The following is a 25,495-nucleotide window of genomic DNA, read 5'->3' as shown; positions in this document are numbered from 1 at the left end:
ATCAACTCTGACCGCAGCAAAGATCTGTATTTCACATGGAGATGGCTGAATGCAAAAGCCTTAATCTGCAACTGAATCCTACTCAGTGAACTGGAGTTCCCAACTATTTTGCTGGTGTATGGGTGGCCTTCGAAATCATTGGCCTAAAGTTCAAGAATTTCATACAGTGAAATTCAAAGATATGGATAGTTACAGCATAAACAAAATCCATTTTATTAAGTTCTTCAGGATATCTATTAAAAATTAATTCTAATGCACTGTTTAACATTATGCCACTTACCTCATAATAAATAATGGGATGCCTTATAATGTCACAACAGTGAACTTTTCCAGCATTAAATTAGAAGATAAAAGAAAACTCCAGACCCCAGTCTCAGCCACTGAACCACAATTAATAAAACAAACAACCAAAAAATATCAAATGGCTAATTCCAGTCATGTTGCACCTACCTGTTCTCAGGACAGAAATATGTCAGTGACTCTGTGAGCTGTTTCTGCATGATAGTAACTTATTCTTGTGAGTAGCTTCACCGAAATCAGTTTGCATGGAAAGTTTCACTGAATTCAAGTGACAGCTGAATTACTGCCTGTGCAGTGCAAGTATTTATTTTAATATACTGTACATGCACTCTGGTCTCAGTTTAGCACATTCATCCTGAGAGGATCTAATTTAATTATTCTCTTTTATATTTATGGCACATTCTCTGGCAGTGTTATCTTCCAAACACTCTAACATCACCAGTATTATGCCCGTCTATGTCAAGAATGAAGCAGAAGCCATGTTAAGACTTGTTATGTCAGCTTAAAAATTCATGTTATCCACCACTTGAATACTCAAAGAAAGTCTCAGGGCCTTTTTCTTTAATTAAATTAAATTCTGAAGGTTCCTCAATAGAAGAGAGAAAGTTTTAAGAGAGAGAAAACAGGGCCAAGCTTATCAAGGCATAACAATCATTATTTTGAATCTTAAAGTCATTCCTCAACTCCTTTCAAAACTCCTAAACTTCTGCAGAAATACTGTCATTTTAAACCAAAATGACTTAGCCAAATTTATCCCTACTATAATGACAACTAAATAATTAAATCAGCTTTAATATTCAATTAATTTGGCAAATTAGGCCAAACATTCATGGATTTTGTTAACTCATAGTGTGAACATTGAAGGACCCACATAATAGATGGATTCCAGTCTCATTTAACAAAGCTGCAAAAGTTTTTTGATTTTATTTCTGTTTATTCACCAGATAGATAGGGCTAAACTAAGTCCTGAATCTGCATATTTTATTTATGCATATAATAGTGCCAGCTTCAACATAGTATCTGAGCCCCTCCTTGTATTTAAAAATAGAAAAGAAAAAAAAATTAAAAAACAATAGCAGGCTGTTTCTTTTTTTTTCCTTTTCTATCTGAAGGGGGAAAAAAGATATTTATGGGAAGGGGATGTTGTTTATTTGCTTGTTTATGTTTGTATGTGATTGAGTAAGTGTCTGGTGCGTATGTTTGGAATTGGCAGGCAGCTTCTTATCTGTGCTGGCAGATATGCCCATGATCTAAAAACAGCCTTTTAGAACTGGCTGCATGTCTCACTATATACCAAGAAACAATTTCAGCAACTGCCTCAGAGCTGAGTCCTTCTGAGATCTCAATGCTCACTTACTGTTCTAAACAGTAATGGGAGTATCTCATCCACTGATTCCAATCCTCCTCCTGTCCATGTGCCCCAGCTGGGCAGTTGTTACCTATTGCACCTACACGATTACTTGTTAGGAGAGTACTAGCCAGACAAACAGCCAGACCCCTACACAGCATATCCTGCACACACCTTGTCCATTAGATGTGTGGCTGAAGTTCATCTTTAAGCTGGTCACTTCAGGTTTCCTCTACAGTCATATGTCACTTTTACAGCACAGTCCATCTGACCTTTTTTAGGACAACCACCTAAATGTGCAAGAAACCGTGCCCTAAAAGTACAACTACTTTGGTTGGTTATTGGTTATTGGTTTGATTTGTTCACTGACCAAGACCAGGTCTGGAATAACTATTTTGAGACATGACCACTTTTTTCTTAACACTACAGTAAATCAGACCACAAGTCACATAATCACAGAGTGACTGAGGTTGGAAGGGACCCCTAGAGGTCATCCAGTCTAACCTCCCTGCTCAAGCAGGACCAATCATGTCCAGGTGGCTTTTGAATATCTCCGAGGCTGGATACTCCAGAACCTCCTTGTGTGAGCAAACACCTGCCAGTGTTCGGTCACCTTCACAATAAAAAGTGTTTCCTGAGGTTCCAAGCGACCCTCTGGTGTTTCAGCTTGTCCCCACTGTCTCTGGTCCTGTCAATGGACATCACTGTAAAGAGCCTGGCTCTTTATATAAAACTCCCTCTGAGCCTTCTCTTTTCTAGGCAGAACAGTCCCAGTTTTCTCAGCTTTTCCTCAAAGGAGCGATGCTCCGATCCCTTCATCACCTCAGTTGTCCCTCATTTGACTCCCTCCAGAGTGTGTCTCTTGTACTGCAAAGCCCAGAACTGGACACAGCACTCCAAGTGTGGCTTTGCCAGTCCTGAGTAGAGAGGAAAGAAGACCTCCCTCAACTTGCTGGCAATTCTTTGCCTGATGAGGACCAGGATACCATCTACCCTCTTTGCAGCAAGGGTACATGGCTGGATCATGTAAAATGTGAGTGGAGATTGTAGAAATGTGCTGAAGTCCCCCACAAAAGGAGGAAATCAAGCCATTGGTATCACTGAGTCATTCATTCTGCAGGAGCTATAAGTTTACATAGATGATAGTAAGAACAAAAGGGACATAAGCAGCTCCTATGTCAGCAAAAGCTTCAACAGGAATTCTAATAAAACAACAGGAAAAATCTTCTTTATGAGGCTTTACTTTTACACATCTCTGTGTATCCAGGACCCACTGTCAGCCACCTGCAGGAACATTTGACAGACTTGGAATCACCCTGATGAACAAAGCTCCAGGGTGTACATCCCATTTGGACTCTGCCTTATACCCTCTGTGTTCAGGACTTTGACACTACAAAACATGACAGATTTATTCAGCCACAGAAAGGAAGACAAAACTTTAGTATGACTGAGTGGATCACTCTGTTTCATGTATCCCATTCTATATCCCATTCCCATCCCATTCTATCCCTAATCTTGCATTAAATCTACATTAGATAAAATAGGTAAAAAAAATAGCAAAGCACAGTTTCTTTTTTAATTGTGTCATAACACTGAATCAAGATGTGATGAATCCATGTCCCTGAAAATTGGGCAAGATAACTAGAATTACCAGAAGTACAAGAATGTGCTTTCCTTTACCACATCACCATCATGAGTGCTCTGAATATTTCATACAATTATAGGAAAGCCAGGCCAATGCCATTAATGTTTCCCACAATACTTTCAAGTCATGACAGATCACATGTGCAATTTTCAGAGAAATGAATAAGTTGCCTAATTCTAAGAAGTATTCCAGGAAGTTTCCTATGAAAGTAGTTATGCATAAATAGTCAGAAATTAAAAGTTGGAGTCTTCTTCACCATTCTTGTTGCTGCCTTACACAAGTCCTTCCACAGCAGGATGCTATTATGAATCTCACTCTGAGGCTGTAACACCTTCCATTTACTCCACAGACACCTTCTGATATATATATTTTTGGATTTATTCAGGAAGTCTGAGCAACTAGCCTTTAGGTCTTTCTGTGCCCTTCCAGCTTCTACAGAGCCATTGGCCTTAAAATAAATAATTAAATAAATCAAATCATAGACTCAGTGAGGGATTGGGGGGTCCAGCACAGAGAGTGGGGAATGATGTGTGTGATGTAAGAGTACCCTAATATACCAGAAAAGAGACTGAGGTCAACAGGAGTCATCCTGGCCACCTTCTGCTCCAGAGAAGGATCGATAGTATCTAAACCATTCCAAATGTATTTGTTTTATCTGTTAAACATTAATTGAAAGAAACACAAAAAGCTATGTGGCCTTAGTTATGCTGCCATGAAAAACTCCAGAAGGGAAGAAGTAGACCCAATGCCTGAAATAATTCCTTCCTTTAACAAGCTGTTTTATAAATGCTTTCTAAGTCTCTCTAACATACCACTGTGATTCATTTACAGCTTTGAGGGTGGCATCACTTAAAAGGTTTCTTTCCACATTCCTTAAATTTGCAGATCTTTTCAGACAGATTACACTTTAAATGTCTTTAAGATTAACAGCAGATTCCAAACTCAAGTTCATTTACAAGTACCTCTTAAAATGTTCTAGACCACTGGATTATAACTTTTTCTACTTCACTCAATTTGTATAAGAAAAGTTGAAATGACTGTTGAAGTTACTGTAACAATCTGAAGCAGTAAACCAGAATGAAATAAGTCATTGTTAGATTCACTATATTTGATGACAAATAGCACATTTGGGGGTCTTGACCTTATCTATTTGTAATGCAGGAATTCAATAATATATTCTATTGCTGAAATAAATCAGTGTAGTTGTCTTAGACCTGTCTAACAGAAGTATTTTTCAAACTTTTTAAAGAATTTTTAAGGTTTAAAATTTTCTCCACTATTGAAGTAATGTGAGGATCTTTTTGAAAAGAATTTTATTGGATTCCAGATGACTTCCATCAATGCTTTCATGATGTCAGGGCTTGGAGCACACATAGCCACAGCTGCAGACTGCCTCAACCTCTTGTTCGGCAGGTGGCACCAAATATTTACAGCAGAGGTTTTCACTAAAAGGCTGAAGATTCCTTACCCCTTCTCCTCATGAGCAAATTGAATCTCAGACATTCTCCCACAGACTAGTTCTCCTCTCATTCAAAATTTGAGGCAAGAATAGCCCAACAAGGCTGTGGATAATCTGATCTCTGGCAGCCCAATGCTAGAAGAAATGTTCCTTCTGCCATTGAAATCTCTCTCACCCTCTCTCCTTCTTTTTTTTTTTAACCCTCTCTATTTATGCAAAATTGATCATCCATTAGGACAGCAGACCTAGACACAATGTTGCATTAGTATACAAACTAAAACACGGATCCAAATGTAAGCTTTCCTTCTTTTTCGATTCGGGTTCCTCTATTTCTTGTCAAAAGATGAGCACTTTTTTTAACAATAAAAAAACTTACAGTTGCTGGCTGAGTACTATGACTACCAAGTTCATCTCATAATCACTGTCACAACAGAGGTGCAGCTCCTCATGCTTTGTTTCTAGCATGATGCATCTCATATTTACATTACTTACATATAATGAAAACAGAGTACTTTGATTGTGTAGTGACAGTAGTCTGAATATTCTTCGTGGTTCTAGCATTATCCATAAAATCAATGATTTTCATTCAATTGCTACTACCAGGTCACGGGAAAAAAAGATAGAAATAAGAGTATCATCTAGGCATTTCTGAGCACACATGCTGCTGGCCACTTCTGAGTATCTATTGTGTACTTGTTTTTAAGAATCATCCAGTAACAAGTCAAACACCTTAAAGTAATGTAAGTGTACTATATTGATAATATCATTTTAATCAACCGACTATGTAATTCTGCTCCCAAATATAGTAGACTAGGCCTGTTTTCCTTAGGGCTTTGATAAGTGGTCTTCATTGTATTTCATTCCTTTAATTGCTAGTCAATTCCCTTATCAGTCATAAAACCACTTTATTTGAGAACATTTACCTTAAGATTTATTTATTTGGGAGACTTTATCTTAAATTTTGTAATTGCAATTAAAGAACATGAATGGGAACCTTGAGGCAGCTGAAATAATCTGCCTTTAGTTCAAAAGTAACAGAGATATTTGTCAATTACCATATATTAATGCCTTTTTCTTGTATATTATGTAAATTATGTAAACATGTAAGATGCCCAATTCTTTAGCAATATGATCAAGATCACCAGGAAAAAAGCAGTAAGAGATCTGTTAAAGGAAGAGACACCAATGTGTTCTCTAAATGCTTGGGGCTTTTTCCATGAACAGTTTGCATTGATGTCACAAAGTTTGGTTATTCTCTGCTTTACAAGTCATTGTGCATGGTGAAACAATATACAAAACCTAAGCATTTTCATTGCCAGGAAATTCAATATTCCTGCCCGCAATACTTTGTCCCCATCATATTTGATCATTCTGATCTTCAGAACCTGAGAAAAATACAGAATAGCTAACTGGTTTCAGAGACTTAGGGCAGAGACTAACACAAAACCTTAAAAATTTCAGTTGGGCTCAGTATTTGCATAGAAGTCAATGTTCCTTAGACCCCAGGAAAAGTACCTAAACCCTTGCCGCATCTTTTAATCATCCACCTCTTTAATACTTTCTTCTAATAAATTTTCAGGCACTTTCCATTTCTTCTATCAGTTAAAATGACCAAGGATAGAATTAGCACAATATTGAGCAGACAATGTAGCAACAATTCCCAGGATGCTCCAATATTTCAGCATCTTGTCACCATTTTGTCGATTTCAGAGAAATTGTGTGCAACTGATCTCCATTAGTGTTGTATCCAGAATTTTAAAAACCTCACTGAGAGAATTTGTTATTCAAAGTGGCCTCAAAGAGATAAATTAATAAGATGTATTGGTTAAGCCAACACGAAAACATCACAATCACTGGGATATTAAACTGAGTTATTATTTTCTTGACTCTGATAACATCTTTGTGCCTATGCAGAAACTAAGTTTTGCCGTGATATCTATAAATAAGCTCCATATATATAAATATGTCTTTCTTTACCGTTTTAGTATTTTGGGGTTTTTTAGCTTAATTTTTAATAATGATGGGAAAATCACATTCCCCTCCCCTTTTCTTTTTTGTGACCTAAATCTGTAAAAGATCCTCAACCCTGTGATATTTATTTCTTCTGGAAACATGAAGATAGAATTGAAATTATGCTATTGTCAGTTATTGAATGATCTTCCTCAAACTTAATAACTCATGCTAACTTTTAAAGTGTAAGAGTCATCAACATTTTACAAAAGTTTCTTCTTACTGGTAATTAAAAGCATCTCCTGTTCCCCTGTGCATTTTTAAAAATATTTAAAACTGCAGCAGTTTTACTGATCCCTGGCCAAGCAACTAAATAAAAGAGCGAACCTCTGACTCCAACATAAAGCTGGGCGGTCACATTTTGTATGTGACAATCATTTCCACCAGTGCTTCTGAGAGATTTATGAAGTTTCACTGGTTTGGATGCAAATGCATTATAACATACTAGACGTCAGCAATTCCAGTTGTCCCTGACTTTTAACAAAAACACAGCACAGCAGTGAAATACTAAGCAGGAAGAGGGATGCCTTTCCTCCTTGGCTCAGTACCACCATGGTAAGCCACGAACAAGGCAGGAAAACACTTTGCTGCCAGAAACACTTGATAGAGGCACCGGGCTGAGCCCGAGAGATGGCCGAGGAACAGCAGCAGCGCTGGGGCACGGGCGCTTTCCATATGGGTCGGTAGGATCCGAGGCACAAGGGCCAAAACGCCGTTTTTCTACAGCCACCCCAAGAACTGTGCAGGGGATCCATCACCATGCTCCTATGGCATATTTGTTTCCCAATCCCCTCTGCTCCACCGGACTCCTCCTGCCCTCCCCAGGGCCTCAGGCCCCGACGGCCCGGGTTGCAAAATGTTCCCCGTACAAACACGCAAGAGGCAGGAAGGGCGAAGTCCTACAGAGGTGTGTGTGGGAGGGTGCAGGGAAGGATCCCGACGGCTCCCGAGGCCGGCAGGGTGCCTTATTCGTCCTCATCTTCTCCCGAGAAAGAGGACACACTTAGGATACCGCGCCAAACGAAACAACAGCGAGACTCTCCCCCGCCGCTGCCGGTGCCGGTGCCGCCGCCTCTCGTTTCCGCCGCGCCGCGGGCACTGCGCAGGCCCTGCGCCGCCGCCCGCATGGACGAGGAGGAGGAGGATGAGGGTGGCGGCGGCCGGGCGGCCACGGCGAGCCCGGCCGCGTCCGCCCGCTTCGTGCGGTGCCTCTACGCGGTGGGATTCCTGGTAAGCGGCGGCCCCGGGGCCTGCGGCGGGCGGCCGCGGCCGGGAGCGGGAAGCGGCTCCTCTGCAGGCCGTGGCTGCCGGGGTGCAGCGCTGCAGCGGCCCCTCGGGAACGCCAGGGCTTGTAGCGCTGGTGGTGTGCAGCGGCTGGGCTCTTTTACCCCTGCAAACAGCCACGCAGTTCGGCAAACAGGTCGGATTTTTGTCCTGTGAATGCCATGGAATAGTGTAGCACCCGAAAAGCTGAGTCTTGCCTTGGTGTTTATAACAGAGCTGCTTCCTGTTCTTGAAATACCCGTGGTTCCTCTAAATTTACCCCCCAAAAAAAACCCTAAAAATATGTTTCTCTTAAAAAAAAAGAAGTCTCCTATTGAAAGAACAGACTTTTTAAAAGGTTCATACTCTGTAGTGATTCCTGAGCCTCAGGAAAGTGCCGCTTAATTAATTTGAAATTTAAAAGCGACGATTTGGAAAATGAGTACAAAATGAGTATCAGTTTGCACTGTGAAATGTCAGGATAACTATCTTACCTACTTTCAGGTTGGGCGATAGAAAGACCCTAGCCGGTTTATGTCCTGGAGCAAATATTATAGCGAACTCTTCTCCTTTTAACTGGCTTTTAAAGGCTGTGGTTCTCCAGCCCTGAAATAGCTTATTGACACTGAACTGGAGCACTGAAGAAAATGAACCAAGTCAGTGTCCTTTTAGAGGATGTGGTGATGCAAACTTCCTGTAGGCAGACAAATAAATACAGCATATCTGTCACTCTACAGAAGGAATTACACAGTGGAATAAGATGTAACTACCCATCAAAGGATAGTGGTTGATGGGTCTTGCTCTACCTGCATGCCTATCACAGTCCAGTACTGCCAGGGTATAGTCTGAGAGTTGTGCTTCTTAATTTCTCCATTGATGGCCTGGACAAGGTCACTGAACCTTTCTTCAGATTCACATGTGACAGCTAAGATTGTATTACTGAGGATGTGTGTAAGTGGTGTGCTCTGTTTGTTCATGCTAATGTGTTTAATGATTCTAACCTTGTAAGCCTGAATTTCAACCATCAAAAAGTAATTAATGACAGACTGTGAGAATTCACTTAGTGACACACATTGTTACAGTTAATCAGTCCTTGAGGTAGTCTAGTTCAGTTCGAGCAGTCAGTGATGAAAGGTGATTGTGCTGCAATAGATCTCCTAGGGACACTGGATGCTGTGCCAGATTGTAGTAGTACTGAAAGAACTACTGGGTCAAAGTGGTGAGCTTAACAAAAAGTAATAAAGCAAAAGGAGCAAGTAGGAGATCCTTGTACTTCTCAGGATGGGCAGTGTCCTTTACCCTCCTCTTCCAAAATGTTTTTCAATTATACTTTGCCTTTCTTTTTTTTTCAAGTTTCTGTCTTGTCACATACACAAAGGCAGTCTATTAGTAGGTTTAGATCTATTGTACCTTCTTCCCCATTGTAGTTGGGTGGAAGTACCATTTTTCAAAATATACTTTCTTTGCACAAATAAAAAGCATGTTTAGGTGATTGAAAGAAGAGCACTTTGAATTCAAAGGGCTAATACAAAGTACTTTTCTTGTTGAACAGGTAAAGTTTAATATATTTAAAGGAATATTTAATGTTTAAATATATATCTTCAGAAGGATTTCATCTAGAGTGGGGGAAGAAAATTGATGTTTTCATAGGTTTAACTCCTCTGTGAGGCAATCCTTTATCTTTCAGTTTATGTGTTTTGTAATATGAAAAATTTTCTTTTAACCTTGTGTTGATATGGTGATAATTTACTTTTTTTTAAATTTATTTTTCTAATGATGACTGTTATTAAGCCAGGTTGCTATTGTCTTTGTGAAAGTTACTAAAACTTTTCCTGCCTTCTTTTCAGGATTTATTTGGGGTGAGCATGGTGGTTCCTTTAATGAATCTTCATATCAAATCTCTAGGAGCAAGTCATACAGTTGCTGGAATCATAGGTGAGTTGCAGTATTTGATTTATGAAAGAGTAATATAAGGCCTGGATTTTGCCTTGCTGCAAATTGGACATTGGAACACAATTCTTCCTTGCTAATAGCATAATAACAGATAAAGACAATTTCCATGTGTAACTTTTAAGGGCAGCCCTACTGTGTTAGACCCAGAGACCTGTCCAAACTTATGCACTGACAGCCAAAAGCACATGCTTGGGAAAGAGCACAACTGGAAAGAACAAGGAAGTCTTGCAGTAGCATTTGTACAGTACTTTCCAGCCTCCAAGAATTTTCAGCATTTTTTTTGTTTTTTATTTTGTCATTCCCTGAAACTGTTTCCTTTATTAAGTGCTAAACTCCAACCTTGGTTTGTCCTGCTCCCTCTTCCCATTCTTCTAGTAAACTATTCCCATGATTTCCCATTTTTCATAATTTAAAATTTTGTGCAGTTTTCATTTATAAAAACCCCTGAATTTTTAACACTGGTGTTTTGTTTGTTTTAGGATCTCTCTATGGTATAATGCAGCTGTTTACCAGCACATTTGTGGTGAGTTCTAACACTGCATTCCAGAGCATATTGGTATTTCTATGGATTGTAGGGGAGAAAAGGGTGGGGTTAATAATAGCATTTCTTGACATTTGGAAAATGCATAAAGTGTTCATAGAAGCATTTTGGTTGGAGGAACCAATTTTCAGTTTGCCTGAGAAATGGCAGTTTTGTTTATGGGGAATTGTTAGGTTTTTCAGGCCCAAACAGAATACAGTTTTTAAACAAAAACTAGAATATAGATTTGGGCTCAGATACATTACTGAGCAGGTCACAGTTACACAGGTTTATCTTCTCTAGTGTTGGTGCTAGTAGAGCAGTTTCCTGCAGTGCAGTAGCCTGTCCAGAAAGCAGTCTCATGAGTCAGTTTTTCATAGCCTGTGATCTAGTTTGCTTTCCCTGATTAATGAGAAGTGTCTTGTATTTCACTACATGGTCTAAATTAATCGTTGCATCTTTGATATTTGTTTGGTTTGGTTTTCTATTAGCTATTGATTTTTATATCCTAATATTACCCTGGTACTAGTTTTCTAGTTTTGAAGAGAACAGATTATGAGAATGTCTCATAAAATAACTGTTTCAGGGTTTGTTATGCAGTACACCTGGGATAATTTCCTGCTGTAATTTTGTGGCATGTTCTTGGAAGTGCAAGACCATTGTCTACTTTCTTAAAAAACTATTTCCTCTTGGAAATCAAGCCAATTTAAAAGCATGATAATTGCAAGTTTTCTGTTTGCCTTCTGCAAACTACTTCTTACCTGTCTGTGCTCAGATAACAAACTCTTCATAGCCAAGATCATTGCTTTTAGGATGTTCAACAAGTGTCTTAATACATAGCAGCCTGAGTAATGCAAGCAAATATTTGTGATTTATTATGGTAAGATTTTCAGAACTGGTAATATTTTGTGGTATTTATTGCAGGACTGTCTTTTTAAAAGGGTGACTTTTTTATTAAAAAAATTCTGTATACACAACATTAAATGAAATTATAATTTTGGCAGGTAGCCTGCCAGCAGGGCAGAGTTCTCCTTGTGACTTCCAAATTTTGAGCACTTAAGAATGTTGTGTAATAAGCTTATTAGGCTTTCATTGACAGTCCTTTGATGTCTTTTCTCAATTTAATGTAGAAGTATTGATTGATCACTGCACATAGTTTAATGTTACAGAAAGCTAACCTTTCTTTCCTGCTTTGTGAAAGGGCTGCTGGAGTGATATAGTAGGAAGACGGTATTCCCTGCTTGCTTGTATTCTTCTCAGTGCACTGGGTTACTTCCTTCTTGGAAATTCCACCACAGTGTTCCCGTTTGCTATTTCTAGGATCCTTGTAGGTGAGTAAACACTTGGCATTTTGCATTTTGCAGTTTAAATTCCCTGTAGTCTCAGGCTGAGAATTAGTACAGGAGAAATCATGGTGTAGGGATGGCTGCATAGCATCATCACCCAGTAGCACCAACTGAACCTTAGTATTGAAAAGTCTCTACAAATAAGAATTCTCTTTTTTTTTTTCCTGAAAATAATTTGAAATGTTGAGGCCTAATCCACCAGGCATCTAAACCCCACAAAGCTGCTTACTCCAGCACTGAAGAATTTGTGATTAATTGAATTTTAAAAATACAAATCATACAAATTTGGACCTGAGATAGAGTCTGTCTGTTTTTTGGACCGAGAGATACATGTTTATTGATTGTTTGTATTTTGTTGCAGGTATTTTCAAACACACACTGTCCATCTCTAAAGCCCTGCTGTCTGACCTGGTCTCGGAGAGGGATCGCCCTTTAGTGATGGGGTGCTTCAATGCAGCCTCCAGTGTGGGCTTCATTCTGGGACCTGTTGTTGGTGGCTACCTTGCAGAGTTCAAAGGTGGCTTTTACCAAACAGCCTTCATCTGTGCCTCCATCTTCCTTCTGAATAGTGGTAAGTTGATGTCACATCCTGCATCTTGGGTCTCTTCATTCCTCATTTTGTCCTTTTATGCCATCTGTAATACCTTGAATGCACAGTGTGTTTATCATCTATGGCATAATCATTGTGTATGCCAATACTACTGTTTGAATTTGAACTTACGTGGAAGGGTGGAAATTTTGAAAGTTATCTTCCAGGTGCTTCTCCTTTGTTCTGCCTGTGCCCTCTTTACATTCAGACACAAATGGGAGTTTTTGATGTGCCCAAAGATGGAGGCTAGAAATCAGAATTTTAGCTTTAGCCATTAGATTAGTTTATATCGTGTGAGTGTGGCATTTCAGTGCTTTCCTTTCTTGCTTTCACTGCATTTAAAATTGAACCAATACTATGAATAACACTAGACTTAATATTTGCAAATTTTTTAAGGAAAAGTACTGTTGAAGTATTTTTTTTTATTTCAATCAAATTAATATCTTCCATGTAAAGTTACAATCAAACTAATATCTTCCATGTAAAGTTGATGCAATTGAATGAAATCAGCTAATTTCTTCATCTGTATAGGTCTTGTCTGGATGTTACCCTGGAGTGAAGAAAACACTAGCAATAGGAACCATTGCCAAGACAAAGAAACAAACAGTTTCTCAGCAAAATCAAATCATGAACATCACTTGAAATCAGCAACTAGTAGAGCTGTGACAAACAGTAGTTTTTTCCAGTCTCCATGGATCCAAGTTGCAACAGTGCTGAAGAAAATTAAAGGAATAGCATGTTCTAATTTGTGGGATGTATTTTTAGTGCGGTTCCTGATGTCTGTTGCTATACTGTTGTATTATAGTAATTTTACTCTTGCCTTGGAGGAGAGATTTGGGGTGAAACCCTTGTTTTCGGGATACCTCATGAGCTATAGCAGTGCACTGGGAGTCCTGGCTGGTTGTTTGCTCGGACCAATAACGAGACTCTATGGGCACAACACTTACAGACTTCTGTTGCACTCCAGCACTTTTACCTGCACACTGATTCTCCTGTATGCCTCAGCACCGAGCATATGGATGGTCATTCTGTCCTCCACCTTCTTGGCCTTCTCCACCACTATTGGCCGTACCTGTATCATTGACCTGGAGCTGACCGTTGGTGGGAACGAGGCCAGCGGGACACTCCTGGGTGTGGGACAGTCAGTGACATCAGTGGGACGTATTATAGCCCCACTTCTTTCTGGAATTGCTCAAGAGTTCAGTCCTTGTGGCCCTCCAAGTCTAGCTGTGGGACTAGCATTAGTTGCTATTGTGATAATGAACGCAAACAAACAAAAATACTGTAGTCATGGAAGTGTGAAATTAAAGAACCAGTAGTCACAATTTTGGATTGCACAGATGTATCTTCACCTGCCAGGCTTGTACAGTAATTACATGATTTTTAAGGAGAGCACATTATGTTCCCGTGGAAGCAAGTATATATATATATGTATTTCTGCTGCAGGGATTTTAAGTCTAGACAGGTATTATTCCAGCAGGTACAACCGTCTAGACAGATGTTATTCCAACAGGTACCACTATTTCTAAGAGGAGCACATGTTGCTGTATTGTACTGGCTGTGATTTTTTAAATGTATTTTTAACCTTTCTCGAGGGGAAAAAAGAACGTCGGGAAGTGCACAAATTCTGCTTGTATCTCATTTTTGAAACAGTGTTTAGATTGAAAGATTGTTTAAAAAAGGTGAATCAAAGGTGAATTATTTAATCAGGAGAATTTGCAATATGTTTGGCCTTAATTTCTTATTTTGTGGTCTATTTCCTTTTGTCTGTTATGACAGTACCTTATATAACAGGATGTTTGCTTATGTGATTTTTGTGTAGCATGTTTTGTCCGGACCATGGTTAGGCACTTTGGAGTAATCCTGCAACCCCTGCTGACTCCTGGTCTTTCCCAAGTAACAGAATTGGGTATATGCTAACTTCATGTACTAGAAGACCTAATCTTAGAATAATACAAGGCCATTCAGACTGAAACTGAGGCTGAATTTAGGTTTTATTGAAATTTGAACTGGTGGCCTCTGTTTAGTAATAACTTCTACTGAGGAACTTTGTCATAATTTCTTTATTTATATTTCCTGTGCAATTTTTCTACCTTCACTTTAAGAATAAATGTCCTTCTTAATTCTCTCAAATGACTAAAGGTGTGAGCATCTACCAGTAGTTCATGGATCTGGATTAATGCATTGTGTTTCATCTCAGGCATAAGTGACATTTCAGTGACAAGAGAAATACGGTTTTGTTAGCATTTTAGTCCTCATTTGTGTGCATGGCTTAACTGAAAAAGGTTACTCTCAGAGCTGTGCAGAGTTGTAGCACTCCTGTGCTATTTACTGTTCAAACTCATTACTTGCAAGTTACCATTGTTTGTATTTCATATGAAACATGGAAAAAATGTATTTTGCTCTGATAGTGTTCTCTATGATCTTCATTACATTACTTCATGAAAGTACAAAGTCAACTATGTAAGTGCTTGTTTGGGGGGGTTTTATGCAATTCAGTTATCCCTTGAACACATCAGTGCAAACACTCTTCCTGCTCCAGGTCAGTCATGGATGGTGCTTGTGTTTATTTTCATTTTCTTCCTTGCCTTTTCCACTGCCTACTAGCAGTCAAATATTTTCTGAAACCTCTGTGATTCCAGTGGCAGCACCATAGGAATTAATATATGGAACTCTGAATTGTTTTAATTTTATTTATTGACATAATCAGTGTCTTATTCCTAATGTGATTTCAGTACATATCCCGAGAGTTCTTTATTACAGTAATGTATGTTTCATTTCTCTCTAGAAACTTGAGGCATTTTCAAGTCTCTTATCTTCTCTTGCCATTCTTGGTAGATGCCCAAAACATTGCTATAAACTTCTTATTTTGTTTCTTTCCATCTTTTAATTTTCTTATTTTTTCCTTTACCTAAAATCTCCATTCTGTAAGTAAGGGCATTCTGTTTTGCATCTCTAGCAAGGTGTTAAGGAAAAGAGTTGGAAAAAACCTTCAAAAATTAACATATATGAATTATTTAATAATTTTTCCAATACTTGTTGATTATATGACATAATATTTAACCTTCTAAATTGCTGCACTGATTTAATCTGACTTCTGTGTACATCTATCCTAATATATATCCTACTGAATGGAGGCTATAGAAGCCTCACATTTGAGAAATCTGTGGAAGCCTGTGGTCTTGGGGACTTGTTGCAACACATTTTACAGAAGTTTTTTGCTTGTAGGCCAAAATTATTCCTGAAGTGCCACAGAAACATTTCTTTTCTGTACAGGTACAGAAGAATTGCACTATATTTTTTTTTCTTTAAGGACTTTAAGAAATAAAACGAAGTGACATATGTATCATTATGTCACTGTGTTTTTTTTCCCATCTTCCTCTGCTGAAGCACCAGCACAAAATAGAAGTGTTCAAGTCAATGTGAAGTGTGGATCCTTTTTTTTGAATCTGTCTACATTTCTCACAAAGGGCACAGGAACCAAGGATTCAACCAATAAGTGGCTTGGCAGTGAATGAAAAAGATGAAATAAAATAAAATGGAGAACTCTGCAATTCTGAGATTAAGTCCTTAAAGCTACTGTTCCTTATGCCTGGAAGCCACATTTGCATCCCTTGTGTTGCCTCTTAGTTGCCATAACCATGCAAGGTCAGGGAGTGAAGATTCAGTGACATTCCTGCAGATACAGAGATGTGATTCCCCATTTTAAGTTGAGGAAGGAGCAGTTGCAGCTAATTTTGGCTCCAGTCTAGTGGGCAAACTACTGAATTACTCAGCTGTTTCTTGAATCCAGTTGTAAGATCTTCTGTAGAAGACTGTAACAAACCAGATCTGAATATGGACTAAAGGAAAACAGTTTCTGCCAGCAAACCACTGCAAATTAAGATTTTTCTCTTGCTTGCTGTTACTTTATTTTGGGTCGGTTTTCTTAGGCTTGCAGGAAGGGTTGGGTTTTGGTTTGGTTCCTTGGATTTTTTTTGATCTTTGCCCTTCCCTTTGGTAAGTTAAGTGACTTTTTTGACAATTTTGATCGGCTCATGTTGAAGAGGCTCTGTATAAGTACTGATTTTATTGCTTTTAAATGATGAAGCAAAGGTAACATTTTTTTCTCCTGTTGGGTTAGGCTGTGTGCTTTTGAAGAGATCCTTTATAAACATATCAATTGGGGGATTTCACCCTGGCTGGACACCAGGTACCCACCAAAGCCACTCCCCTCTGGAACCAGACAGGGGAGAGGAGAGAAAATAAAACAAAAGACTAGTGAGTTAAGGACAGGGAGAGATCACTCACTGATTAATGTGAAAAATAGACTCAGCTTGGGGAGATAATTGAATTTATTACCAATCAAAATCAGAGCAGGATAATGAGAAGTAAAATAAATCTTAAAAACACCTTCCTGCTACCCCTCCCTCCTTCCCAGGCTCTACCTCCACCAGCTGCCGCAGTGCAGGGAGACAAGGAGTGACACAGTCAGTTCGTCACACGTTTCTTGTGCTGCTCGGAGAGGAGTCCCTCCCCTGCTCCAGTGTGGTGTCCCTCCCACAGGAGATAGTCCTCCATGGACTTCTACAGTGTGACTCCTTCCCACAGGCTACAGCTCCTCACTGACCACTCCAGTGTGGGTCCCTTTACCACAGGGTGCATTCCTTCGGGAATGGGCTGCTCCAGTGTGAGCTCCCCATGGAATCACAAGTCCTGCCAGCAAACCTGCTCTGCTGTGGGCTCCTCTCTCCATGGACCCACAGGTCCTGCCAGAAGCCTGCTCCTGTGTGGGCTTCCCACGGCGTCACAGCCTCCTTTGGGTGTCCACTCGCTGTGACATGGGGTCTTCCAAAGGTTGCAGGTGAATATCTGCTCCCTGTGGTCCTCCATGAGCTGCAGGAGCACAGCTTCCTTACCATGGTCTTCAGCACAGGCTGCAGGTGAATCTGCTCCAGGGCCTTCTTCCCTCCTGCACTGACCTAGATGTCTGCAGGGTTGTTTCTCTCACTCCTCTCTTCTCTGGCCACAACTGCTTCTATGAAATAATTTCTTTTTTCCTTTTTAAATGAATTATCAGACACTGATTGTCTTGGCCTTGGCCAGCAGTGGGTGCGCCTTGGAGCCAGCTGGTGTTGGCTCAGTCAGACAAAGGGAAAGCTTCTGGCAGCTTCTCAGAGAAGCCACCACTATATCCCCCTGCTACCAAAACCTTGCCATGCAAACCCAATACACCACTTCTGCAGACTTCCATTTCTTGTCATTTTCTTTCTTCTGCATTTACTCACTGCAGCCCTATCACAGAGGTCAGTACCAGTCTCATCTTCTGAGAACTTGTGGATTATTGAGGAGATAATGCAGCAACAAAATAGGAGTAGCAGAGTTTGTGACCTGGCTTGTTCATTACTTCAGGTTCCCTGTAGTGCCATTACATTCCTGCTGCTGGGAACCTCAGGGGGTGCTGACAGTACCAATCTGGTTGTGAGTGTTGCAGGATACCCTTGGGTAAATGATCCTTTTCAGCCTGGCACTTTGGCATTTGAAAGCCCAAGATCTGCCTGTGCTGTTATTGCTATAATATTGAAGACTAATTCACAAAGAGCTGATCATGAATCTTGTAAGAGCGTACTGGAGCCTGAACTTTGAGAATCAAATTATTGTGAATGGAAGTCAGACTGCTTTTAGAAATGAAAGAATATGCAGCTTATTATAAAGGGAAGTCTTGAAAAACTTATGTTTTAATGTACAAAGAGAAATTAATTCAAAGTTTTAATTATTTTAAATTTCAGCACCAAGGAACTATTTTTGAGATGTGCTGTATAGTAAGAACCGGTCCATTCTGTCAAATATCTGATAAATAGGAGGTCTCAGAGAGGAAAATTGAAGTAAGCTGAAGTATTTAAAATTTCTTTTCCTTTTTGTGGCAAAAAATTACTGTTTGAAACAAAACCTGTGGCAATTAGGGTGGCATATTTATGCACATTAACAAGGATATTTTTATTGGACCAGGGCTCTTGTGGTACAAACAGCATTCCAGCATCCAATTTCAAAATCTTTCATCTTTTCTTCAGGGGCTGGGGGGTGTTGACAGAACTTGGGACAGTTTTGGAAATGGTGACCAGCTAAAGCATTTCTTGGAGTGTCAGCTGATGTCTGGAATTGGTGGACTTGGCAGTTCTTAAAAAAGTTGGTGCAGGGTGCAGTGTGTTTGCTTCCAGAGAGCCCAAGATACCCTTCATAACAGCAGGCATGTTATTTTGGCAAAAACTTTAACTTTTTTTTTTTCCATGTGATTTCTATGCGGCTTTAGTACAGAAGGATATTCTCTAATTTTTAAATTGTTATGCAGCAAGGTTTTCTTTTGTTGAACTGGTTTCAGTGGAATTTGCATTATATTTTAGTACAAAGTAGGACAGCCCTTAAAATTTTAGCTCTTCCAGCAAATTATTCTTGGGGTTTTTTTCAAGTATCTGCCTAAAAAAGGTAACAGGGTGTCTATCTCCTCTAGACCTTGTTATACCTACTTTCTTATTTCAGTTTATAGGCATCTCAGCAGCTGAAGGGAAAATCCTTAAAACCCTAATTCAGAATGGAACTGTATTTTCCCACTGTCCCTAAAACTGAAAATTCTTCATCAAAAATGCATTAAAATATCTGTACTGCAGAGTGTACTGGGGAGTCCATCTGGAAACAAAATATTTGTGTGTGGCTTTGGCAAGTTTCCCAGTCACTGCTGAAGATCCGGTTTCCTTGAAAAAGCAAGAAACGCCAATGCATGACTTTCCCCATCAGATGGTGCTCGAGGACAGATTTATTGGGCATTTCATTCTCCAGCAGGCAAACGGATGCAACATGAAGGATGTCTCCTCTGCAGGCTCAAAAAAAGTGCTCACATGTTTTTCCTTTGCAGGAAAGGAAAAAAAACCAAAAAAAAACAAAACAAACAAACAAACAAAAAAAAAAAAAAAAAAAAGGAAAAAAAAAAAAAGGCAAAGACAAACCTCTGACCGAACCAGAGTGAGAGTTGAATGATAAGGGCTGACTGGAACAATGCCTGTGCCACCTGCTGCTGTCACTGCTGCTGAAAAGGAGAGTACCCAGCAATCAGTTCCCAGACATGGCAAGAGTGCATTCAGCAGTAGTGGGAAAGAGCCTAAAAAGGGTGGGAAAAGCAGAAGTGTGGAAGGCAGAGGGTTGCTCACAAGGACATGGAGTCCCAGAAGATTTGCAATTCTGTTTCACAGTGTGACCATGCTGGAGATGTGCCTTGATGCTTGTATTCTGTGGATTTCAAGTGTTTTGGAAAGGTAAAAACATGCTATCAGGTTTTGAAGTACCAAGAGCTTAAGACTGTATTTCATAAAAATGACCTTCAAATTGATGTGCTTGTACTATGGGCACCACTTTAAGCACAAATAATGTGAGCGTGCTGCCCTGCATTAATGGGCAACCAGCATAGCAGCAAGGCTCCTGAAACCTGCATTCATTATTTAAAATTGTGCCATAAAAAATAACAACTGTTTGGAAAAAAAAAGAAAATGAAAGGCAGCTCTCCCCAGACAGAAGCCAAGTGCTTGGTCATTACCAGCACACAAACAAGAATATTCCACAGACAGTAAACTAAATGTTGATGTGCAACATTTCACATTTATTGATTTGGTCAGATTTCGTATCAGCCTGATATAAAACAGCTAATTTAAACAATCTGATCTGTAAGGAGGATGTTGTCTCAAAACTGAAATCAAAACTTGAGGCTTTTTTCTTATTCAAACATGATCCAAATAATGCAGTGACATAGCATTCCCTGACAGTTTTACAGATGAAAGTACTTTCCTGTTGAAAGACAAATTTAAATTTGTTTTCAAAACTTGCTGGCTTTGCTTGAACCCAAGTTTATTTCCAAACAGGAGATGATCATTAGAGGACAGCTAAGTATTGATTTCCACAATAATCATTTGTTGAGAATACCCATGAACATTTGACTGAGGATTATAGGGTTCACAGAGCCATTCCTCTGAAGCTTAGACTTTGCTTTTGCCACACAGCAGAATTTTCCATAGCTTGAACAGAGGAAAAAGACTAAAGGGCCTAAGGGAAGAGTTTGGGAAGGTTTGATATTTCAAATATATACATGAAATAAGTATTTTGGAAATGCTGTTAGAAGAAGGAAAGTCTTACATCCCCACTTATCAACCCCCACCCATGAACATTTGAAAGAAATCTACTTTGTGGTTTTAAAAGGAAACTCTGATTTTTAATAGTTCTTTCAAAACAAGCTTAAATAAAAAAAATTAATCTTATTGCCCACAGATTTAGAAATGTGCTAATGAAAGAGAAAAGTTATGATTTCACAGTGTACATTCTTCAATGAAAATTATCCATTTTGTAACAAGTAGAAAGAAAATTATTTCTGCATTGTACTGAAATGTGTATCTGTGCTAAAGCAAGCTCAGTACTTAGATTAAACAGGACAGAAAGTGCAAATTCCTGAGAGCTACAGTTAAGTATCATTTATTTTAATGCTTCCCACACGCCCTCAAATGGCAGCCATTGATTCTAGGATCAAGAAGTCCATGTTATTAAGGTGCACAGTGACTTCAGCTGATTCCAGGGCCCCACTGTGCTACTTTTCTGTAAAAACAAATTAGATGGAACATTTTTGTTCCTTGGAGTGCATAGCTCAGACAAAGAAAAGATTACCTTTCCCCTCTTACAGATGAGGAAACAAAAAGTAAAACAAATTAACCAGGGTCACAAGCATGAGCTTTCTTGAGTCTCAGTGGTCCCTGACTCAAACAGGAGACTGCTCGCTTTGTCTACCTGCAGTGCTCTGCAACTATTCTACTGCTGTGTTTGCATTACATTGCAACCAAGTAACTAAGGTGCAAAAAAGTAATTTTGATTCAAAACATTATTTATCCACTTGAAGTTTTCTGTTTTCAGGCCTTCTGGTGTCCTGCTAAGTGCTCTCAGTTCTTGCTGACATAAGTGAACGCCAAGGTAATTCAGTTTTTCTTTGGTGATCCTTAGTACCTTTCAAAGGTAACATATTGCCAAAAATTCAGAAAGTAAAAATTCAAGCTATTCAGGTCTTTGTTGCAAGTCCTTTTTATAGCCTTATTTGCAATTCCCCTACAGCTTGTTTCTTCTCTTCTTCCTCTTTTTCTGCATCAGAGATCTTCAAGCAAACTAGGCTTCAGGAATATATTTATTCTTCTTTAGAAGTCTATAGGATAGGTGCATTGTGCAATTTTCAGTGGTATTCATGTTGACGCTCTGGTTAAAACAAGTATTATTGATTATAAATAAAATCTGAAATGATACACAAATTTGGGGGTATTTTTAAGAATCTATTCATCACAGGACTTTCAACAATGACTTCAATGGAAAACTGGATATTGAACCATCATGACTTGGTTCCATGAGAGATGATGTGATAAGGCACATTTCCATTCTATTTTAACAGTGGAAATAATGTAATTAAATTAAAGCATTGCTATAAGTTATTTGTAAAAGAGATATATTTTTTAGTATCTTTAACGTTGCAATCGCTGCAGTATTCCTTTCACTTAGTTAATGGAGTTGACTTAACTCAAATGGAAGTGGTTAGACCCAGATGGAGGCTTGTTTGTTATTGTAATGGATCCCACAGTCTGATCAGATCATTGAGAATCCTAATTCAGTATGTCCATGGTTTATTATCAATAGTTCTCCTTTGGCTCTGTTCAGTACAGCTGGTTCTCAGGCTTATTTCTCTGCCTGTCCCCTTGCGACGCCTGCCTAGCTAACCGTGGTGGGGGCATAGGCCTGGCTGACCCGTGGTCTGCAGTCAGATCTTCCCTGCTCAAAGTGCCAAATCTTGGTCTGGTCAGCAGAGGCTGCCTGAACCCAATGGATGGCTGAGGCAAGGTGCTCGGGTCCTGCTGCTCTCCCCGTCCGGCCTGGCTCCCGTCAACTTCGTTCTTCCACTCCACCCTAAACTCAGGTAGTGGCCTCTGCTGTCTCAGTCTCTGGTCTCTCAAGATTTTGCCTGCTCTGGGCCTTAGATTGAGCACTGTGGTAGCAGCATCCAGCTCAGAGTCACTGCTGTCACCCACTGTTAATTGAAAACAAAAGTATAGTTTTAGGTGTAGAATATAACTGTTTCAGGAATATTTGAGTAACAGCACACAGGGCCCTTGCAGTCATTGAATAAAGTTTTCCCATCTTTTTCTGTATTCAGTGCTTTCTGATTATACCCAGTAACAGCCTCTTAACTCTGCCAAAACAGGGGATATATTTGACTTAAAAACATCCCTACCTTCAAAAGTGTGATTTTTAGAAAGGCCTCACTCAGCTGCTCCTTGATTGTCAAGTGGTCCCTTGATTGAAGTGACATTTCCTCAGTTCTGGAAAATTTCCAGTTCTCTGGACAGAAAAAACTGCATCTTTCTGAGCTTAGAGTCTAGTCCCTGCTTACATCCAATTAGGGTACCAAAATTAGATTTCTCAGCCCGACATCTCACAAAATCTAAACTGACAGGCATTTCTGGAGCACAACATGTACAGGGGCTCTAGAAACTTGATTTTGAAAAAGGAGCATCAATACTCTTACTCTTACAGGCAAAGGATCGCTCAAAGTCAATGTACAGATGGGTGGAAATATCCCATCCTTAATAAGGCTGAATGTAAGACATGAAACAGAATCAACAGGGCAAATCTTATAGGTTGCAAGTGCTGCAGACTCTTCCTCCCACTCAGAGCAGGGTAGAATATGCTCTAGGGAAAGATGGCATCATTTCTTAGGGAATGCCCTTAAATGATCATTGCCAGGTAAACCAAGCTGGAGATAATCTGGATGTGCACATGTACATATATTTTACCCCAGCAAACTTCTTTAAAAATAATTAACATCTTCATCAAAACTTACACACTTGAGATATTTGATAATAATTTTAACAATAGTTTATGACTGCCTCAGATTTGTTCTTAGACTTAAATCAGATATGGTGTTTTAAATACATCAAAGTAAACAACTGTGCAACTGTCATATGAACAAATTAGTTTACTAGCCTTCATGTTATTTCTTTTAAAAAGGTGAGGAAGGGGTCAACAAAATATATCACCATGTAATTGCCCATTCACCCAGATAATTATATATCAAGGCAGGTCTTCATCAGACTGTGTTTTCAGGCTTTTTCCCTTCTAAGTATGTCAAATAATATATTTTTTGACAATTGAATAATCTGGAGGCATATTTTCTCTTTAATTCTAGGTGACAGTAGGTGACCTCTGCAGACTAACTACAGAATAAAAGGCATCCTACACTCAGGAGAGCAATGATATCATTATTAACAGACAAAAGCACAGTCTATTGTTAAATTAATTGGGAATAGTGGAAAACTAATTGAGGTGGAGATCAGGAAATTTTAGAAACTCTGCACAGGTTTCTTCTTCCCAGCAAAGGATCCTTATGACAGCTTGCCATGAAAGAAAATGCTCCCAAGTATGATATAAGCATGGTAATAAAACCAGTATTAAAAGTAATATATAGAATTGGGCAAAGTTTTCACATCAAATATTGTGCTCCAACAGATTTCTTTTTTTTTTTTTTTTTTGTTAGAACTCAAAAACTACAATATAAAACATTTGTGAGTTTAGGCAGAGGAAAAAAGTGAACAATTTGGTTGTAAACCTTGTAAACCACAGCATTTCAGGTTCTTCATGAGAACAATAAATTAGATCTAATGTCCTCATTGCCATGTCTGGTTTGCTTCTCAGAGCAGTGTCCTCTACCCTGACCCCAGAGAGAAAAGAACCGAATAGGCTCATAATCCAGGAGGGATATCTGGATTATGGAATAAAGATGAGAAGAATGAGCCATGGCAGTGTTCCTGGTGCAGAAGTGCAGCAGGCAGCTGCTTGCTGACAGGAGATGTGCTGGGAGGACTATGCCAGTATGGGATAGGGGGTGAGAATGCCCCACAAAACCCTCCTGTCCAGGGCATTTCTCTACACTCACATTTCTGCTTTAGGACACACTGCTTTAAATGCTCTAGTTTGCGTATTTCTCTGTATCATCCCTGGAAAAACCTTTCTTCTATGCAAGCAAAATGACTGCAGCACAGAGAGAAAAGAAGAAAAATTTCTTTACCTCTGGAAGATGTTTTGTTTCTCACTCGTAGTTTCTCTGGGAGTTTAGTGTTTTTAGGAAGTGAAAGGAATCTTTTTGTATTTGCTGCAGCCTGCATGCAAAGAAAACCAAACATTTTAAGTCACTGCAGCCTAGTGTACCTGCATAATGCATGTTAAGATACACAACTGAGGCTTGAACAGGTTTCTGTAGCTAAAGGGCTGGAGAGTAGTTTTGAATTAGCTAATATGTGATCCTTTACTACACACTCAGTGCTGATTGCTGGCTGAAGGCTGTGCTAACTAAGGTAAAGACTGAATAAACTCAAGCAGTTTAATCAAATGAAAACCTAGTGCAATGCCCTCTGAGATCAGAGTTAATAAATGTATGGTCTCTAACCTCAACCTTGCCTGCACAGGCTTTCCTATGGAAGGCAAATGCCATTAGCATGGCACTTCATGCAGCTTAAAACCTGTTTAAAACTTTTTATTAGCCAGCTGCAAAAATATGGGTGAGACTGTAGCTTGGGCTCAAGAACTAATCTGCATTCTGATCCTGCAAGCACTTTATACATATAAATGACTTTATACAGTTGACTAGTCACACTGAACTTGATGAGGAAGTTAGGCACCAGCATGATCATTTACCAGTCCAGGGCATAAAATCCTTGTTTTCCCCAGACTAAGATTTAAAGGTTCTGGGAACAGACCACACTTCATACTTCTAGAACATGAGAGGTACTTTCCAGGACAAGCTGCTTTTTTTTTTTTTTAATTTCAAAAGTTTCTCAAGGACATCCTTTCTTACATTTGCAACAAAGATTTTTAAAATCTTTACAGACAGCCAGCTCTCCTATGCTAATACCATTACTTGTGGCAGACCCAAAGGGAACCTGAAGGAAATTTATTTTCCTTTTGAGATTTTTCCTCTTTTGATTTTTATTCTTTTCCTCTTTCTCTTCTTCCCTCTGT

General features: G+C 39.3%; 3 protein-coding genes across 3 annotated transcripts in view; 1 reads left to right on the top strand and 2 right to left on the bottom strand.

The window, feature by feature from the left end:
- Nucleotides 1–7,711, bottom strand: part of TMEM182 (transmembrane protein 182) — a 29,961-nt gene extending 22,250 nt beyond the window's left edge. Inside the window, exon 1 of the mRNA XM_058799984.1 lies at nucleotides 7,666–7,711. The gene's annotated coding sequence lies outside the window, so the exon portion shown is untranslated. The remainder of the gene's footprint in view (nucleotides 1–7,665) is intronic.
- Nucleotides 7,712–7,760: 49 nt separating this feature from the next.
- On the top strand, nucleotides 7,761–15,844 carry MFSD9 (major facilitator superfamily domain containing 9). The gene is made up of 6 exons (XM_058825343.1): nucleotides 7,761–7,992; nucleotides 9,873–9,960; nucleotides 10,458–10,501; nucleotides 11,700–11,829; nucleotides 12,206–12,415; nucleotides 12,965–15,844. Exons 1-6 carry the CDS (start codon nucleotides 7,888–7,890, stop codon nucleotides 13,750–13,752), a joined length of 1,365 nt encoding a protein of 454 aa, XP_058681326.1. The 5' UTR covers nucleotides 7,761–7,887; the 3' UTR covers nucleotides 13,753–15,844.
- A 3,815-nt stretch (nucleotides 15,845–19,659) lies between these two features.
- Nucleotides 19,660–25,495, bottom strand: part of SLC9A2 (solute carrier family 9 member A2) — a 34,290-nt gene continuing 28,454 nt past the window's right edge. The window contains exons 11-12 of the mRNA XM_058824845.1: nucleotides 24,546–24,636; nucleotides 19,660–22,508 (exon numbers count right to left, since the gene is read on the bottom strand). Coding sequence (XP_058680828.1) covers nucleotides 22,138–22,508; nucleotides 24,546–24,636 — 462 coding nt within the window. The 3' untranslated portion in view covers nucleotides 19,660–22,137. The remainder of the gene's footprint in view (nucleotides 22,509–24,545; nucleotides 24,637–25,495) is intronic.

The sequence above is a fragment of the Ammospiza caudacuta genome, chromosome 2, assembly GCF_027887145.1.
Source record: "Ammospiza caudacuta isolate bAmmCau1 chromosome 2, bAmmCau1.pri, whole genome shotgun sequence".
Taxonomy (NCBI): Eukaryota; Metazoa; Chordata; class Aves; order Passeriformes; family Passerellidae; genus Ammospiza; species Ammospiza caudacuta.
This window is presented reverse-complemented; position numbering and strand designations above follow the sequence as displayed.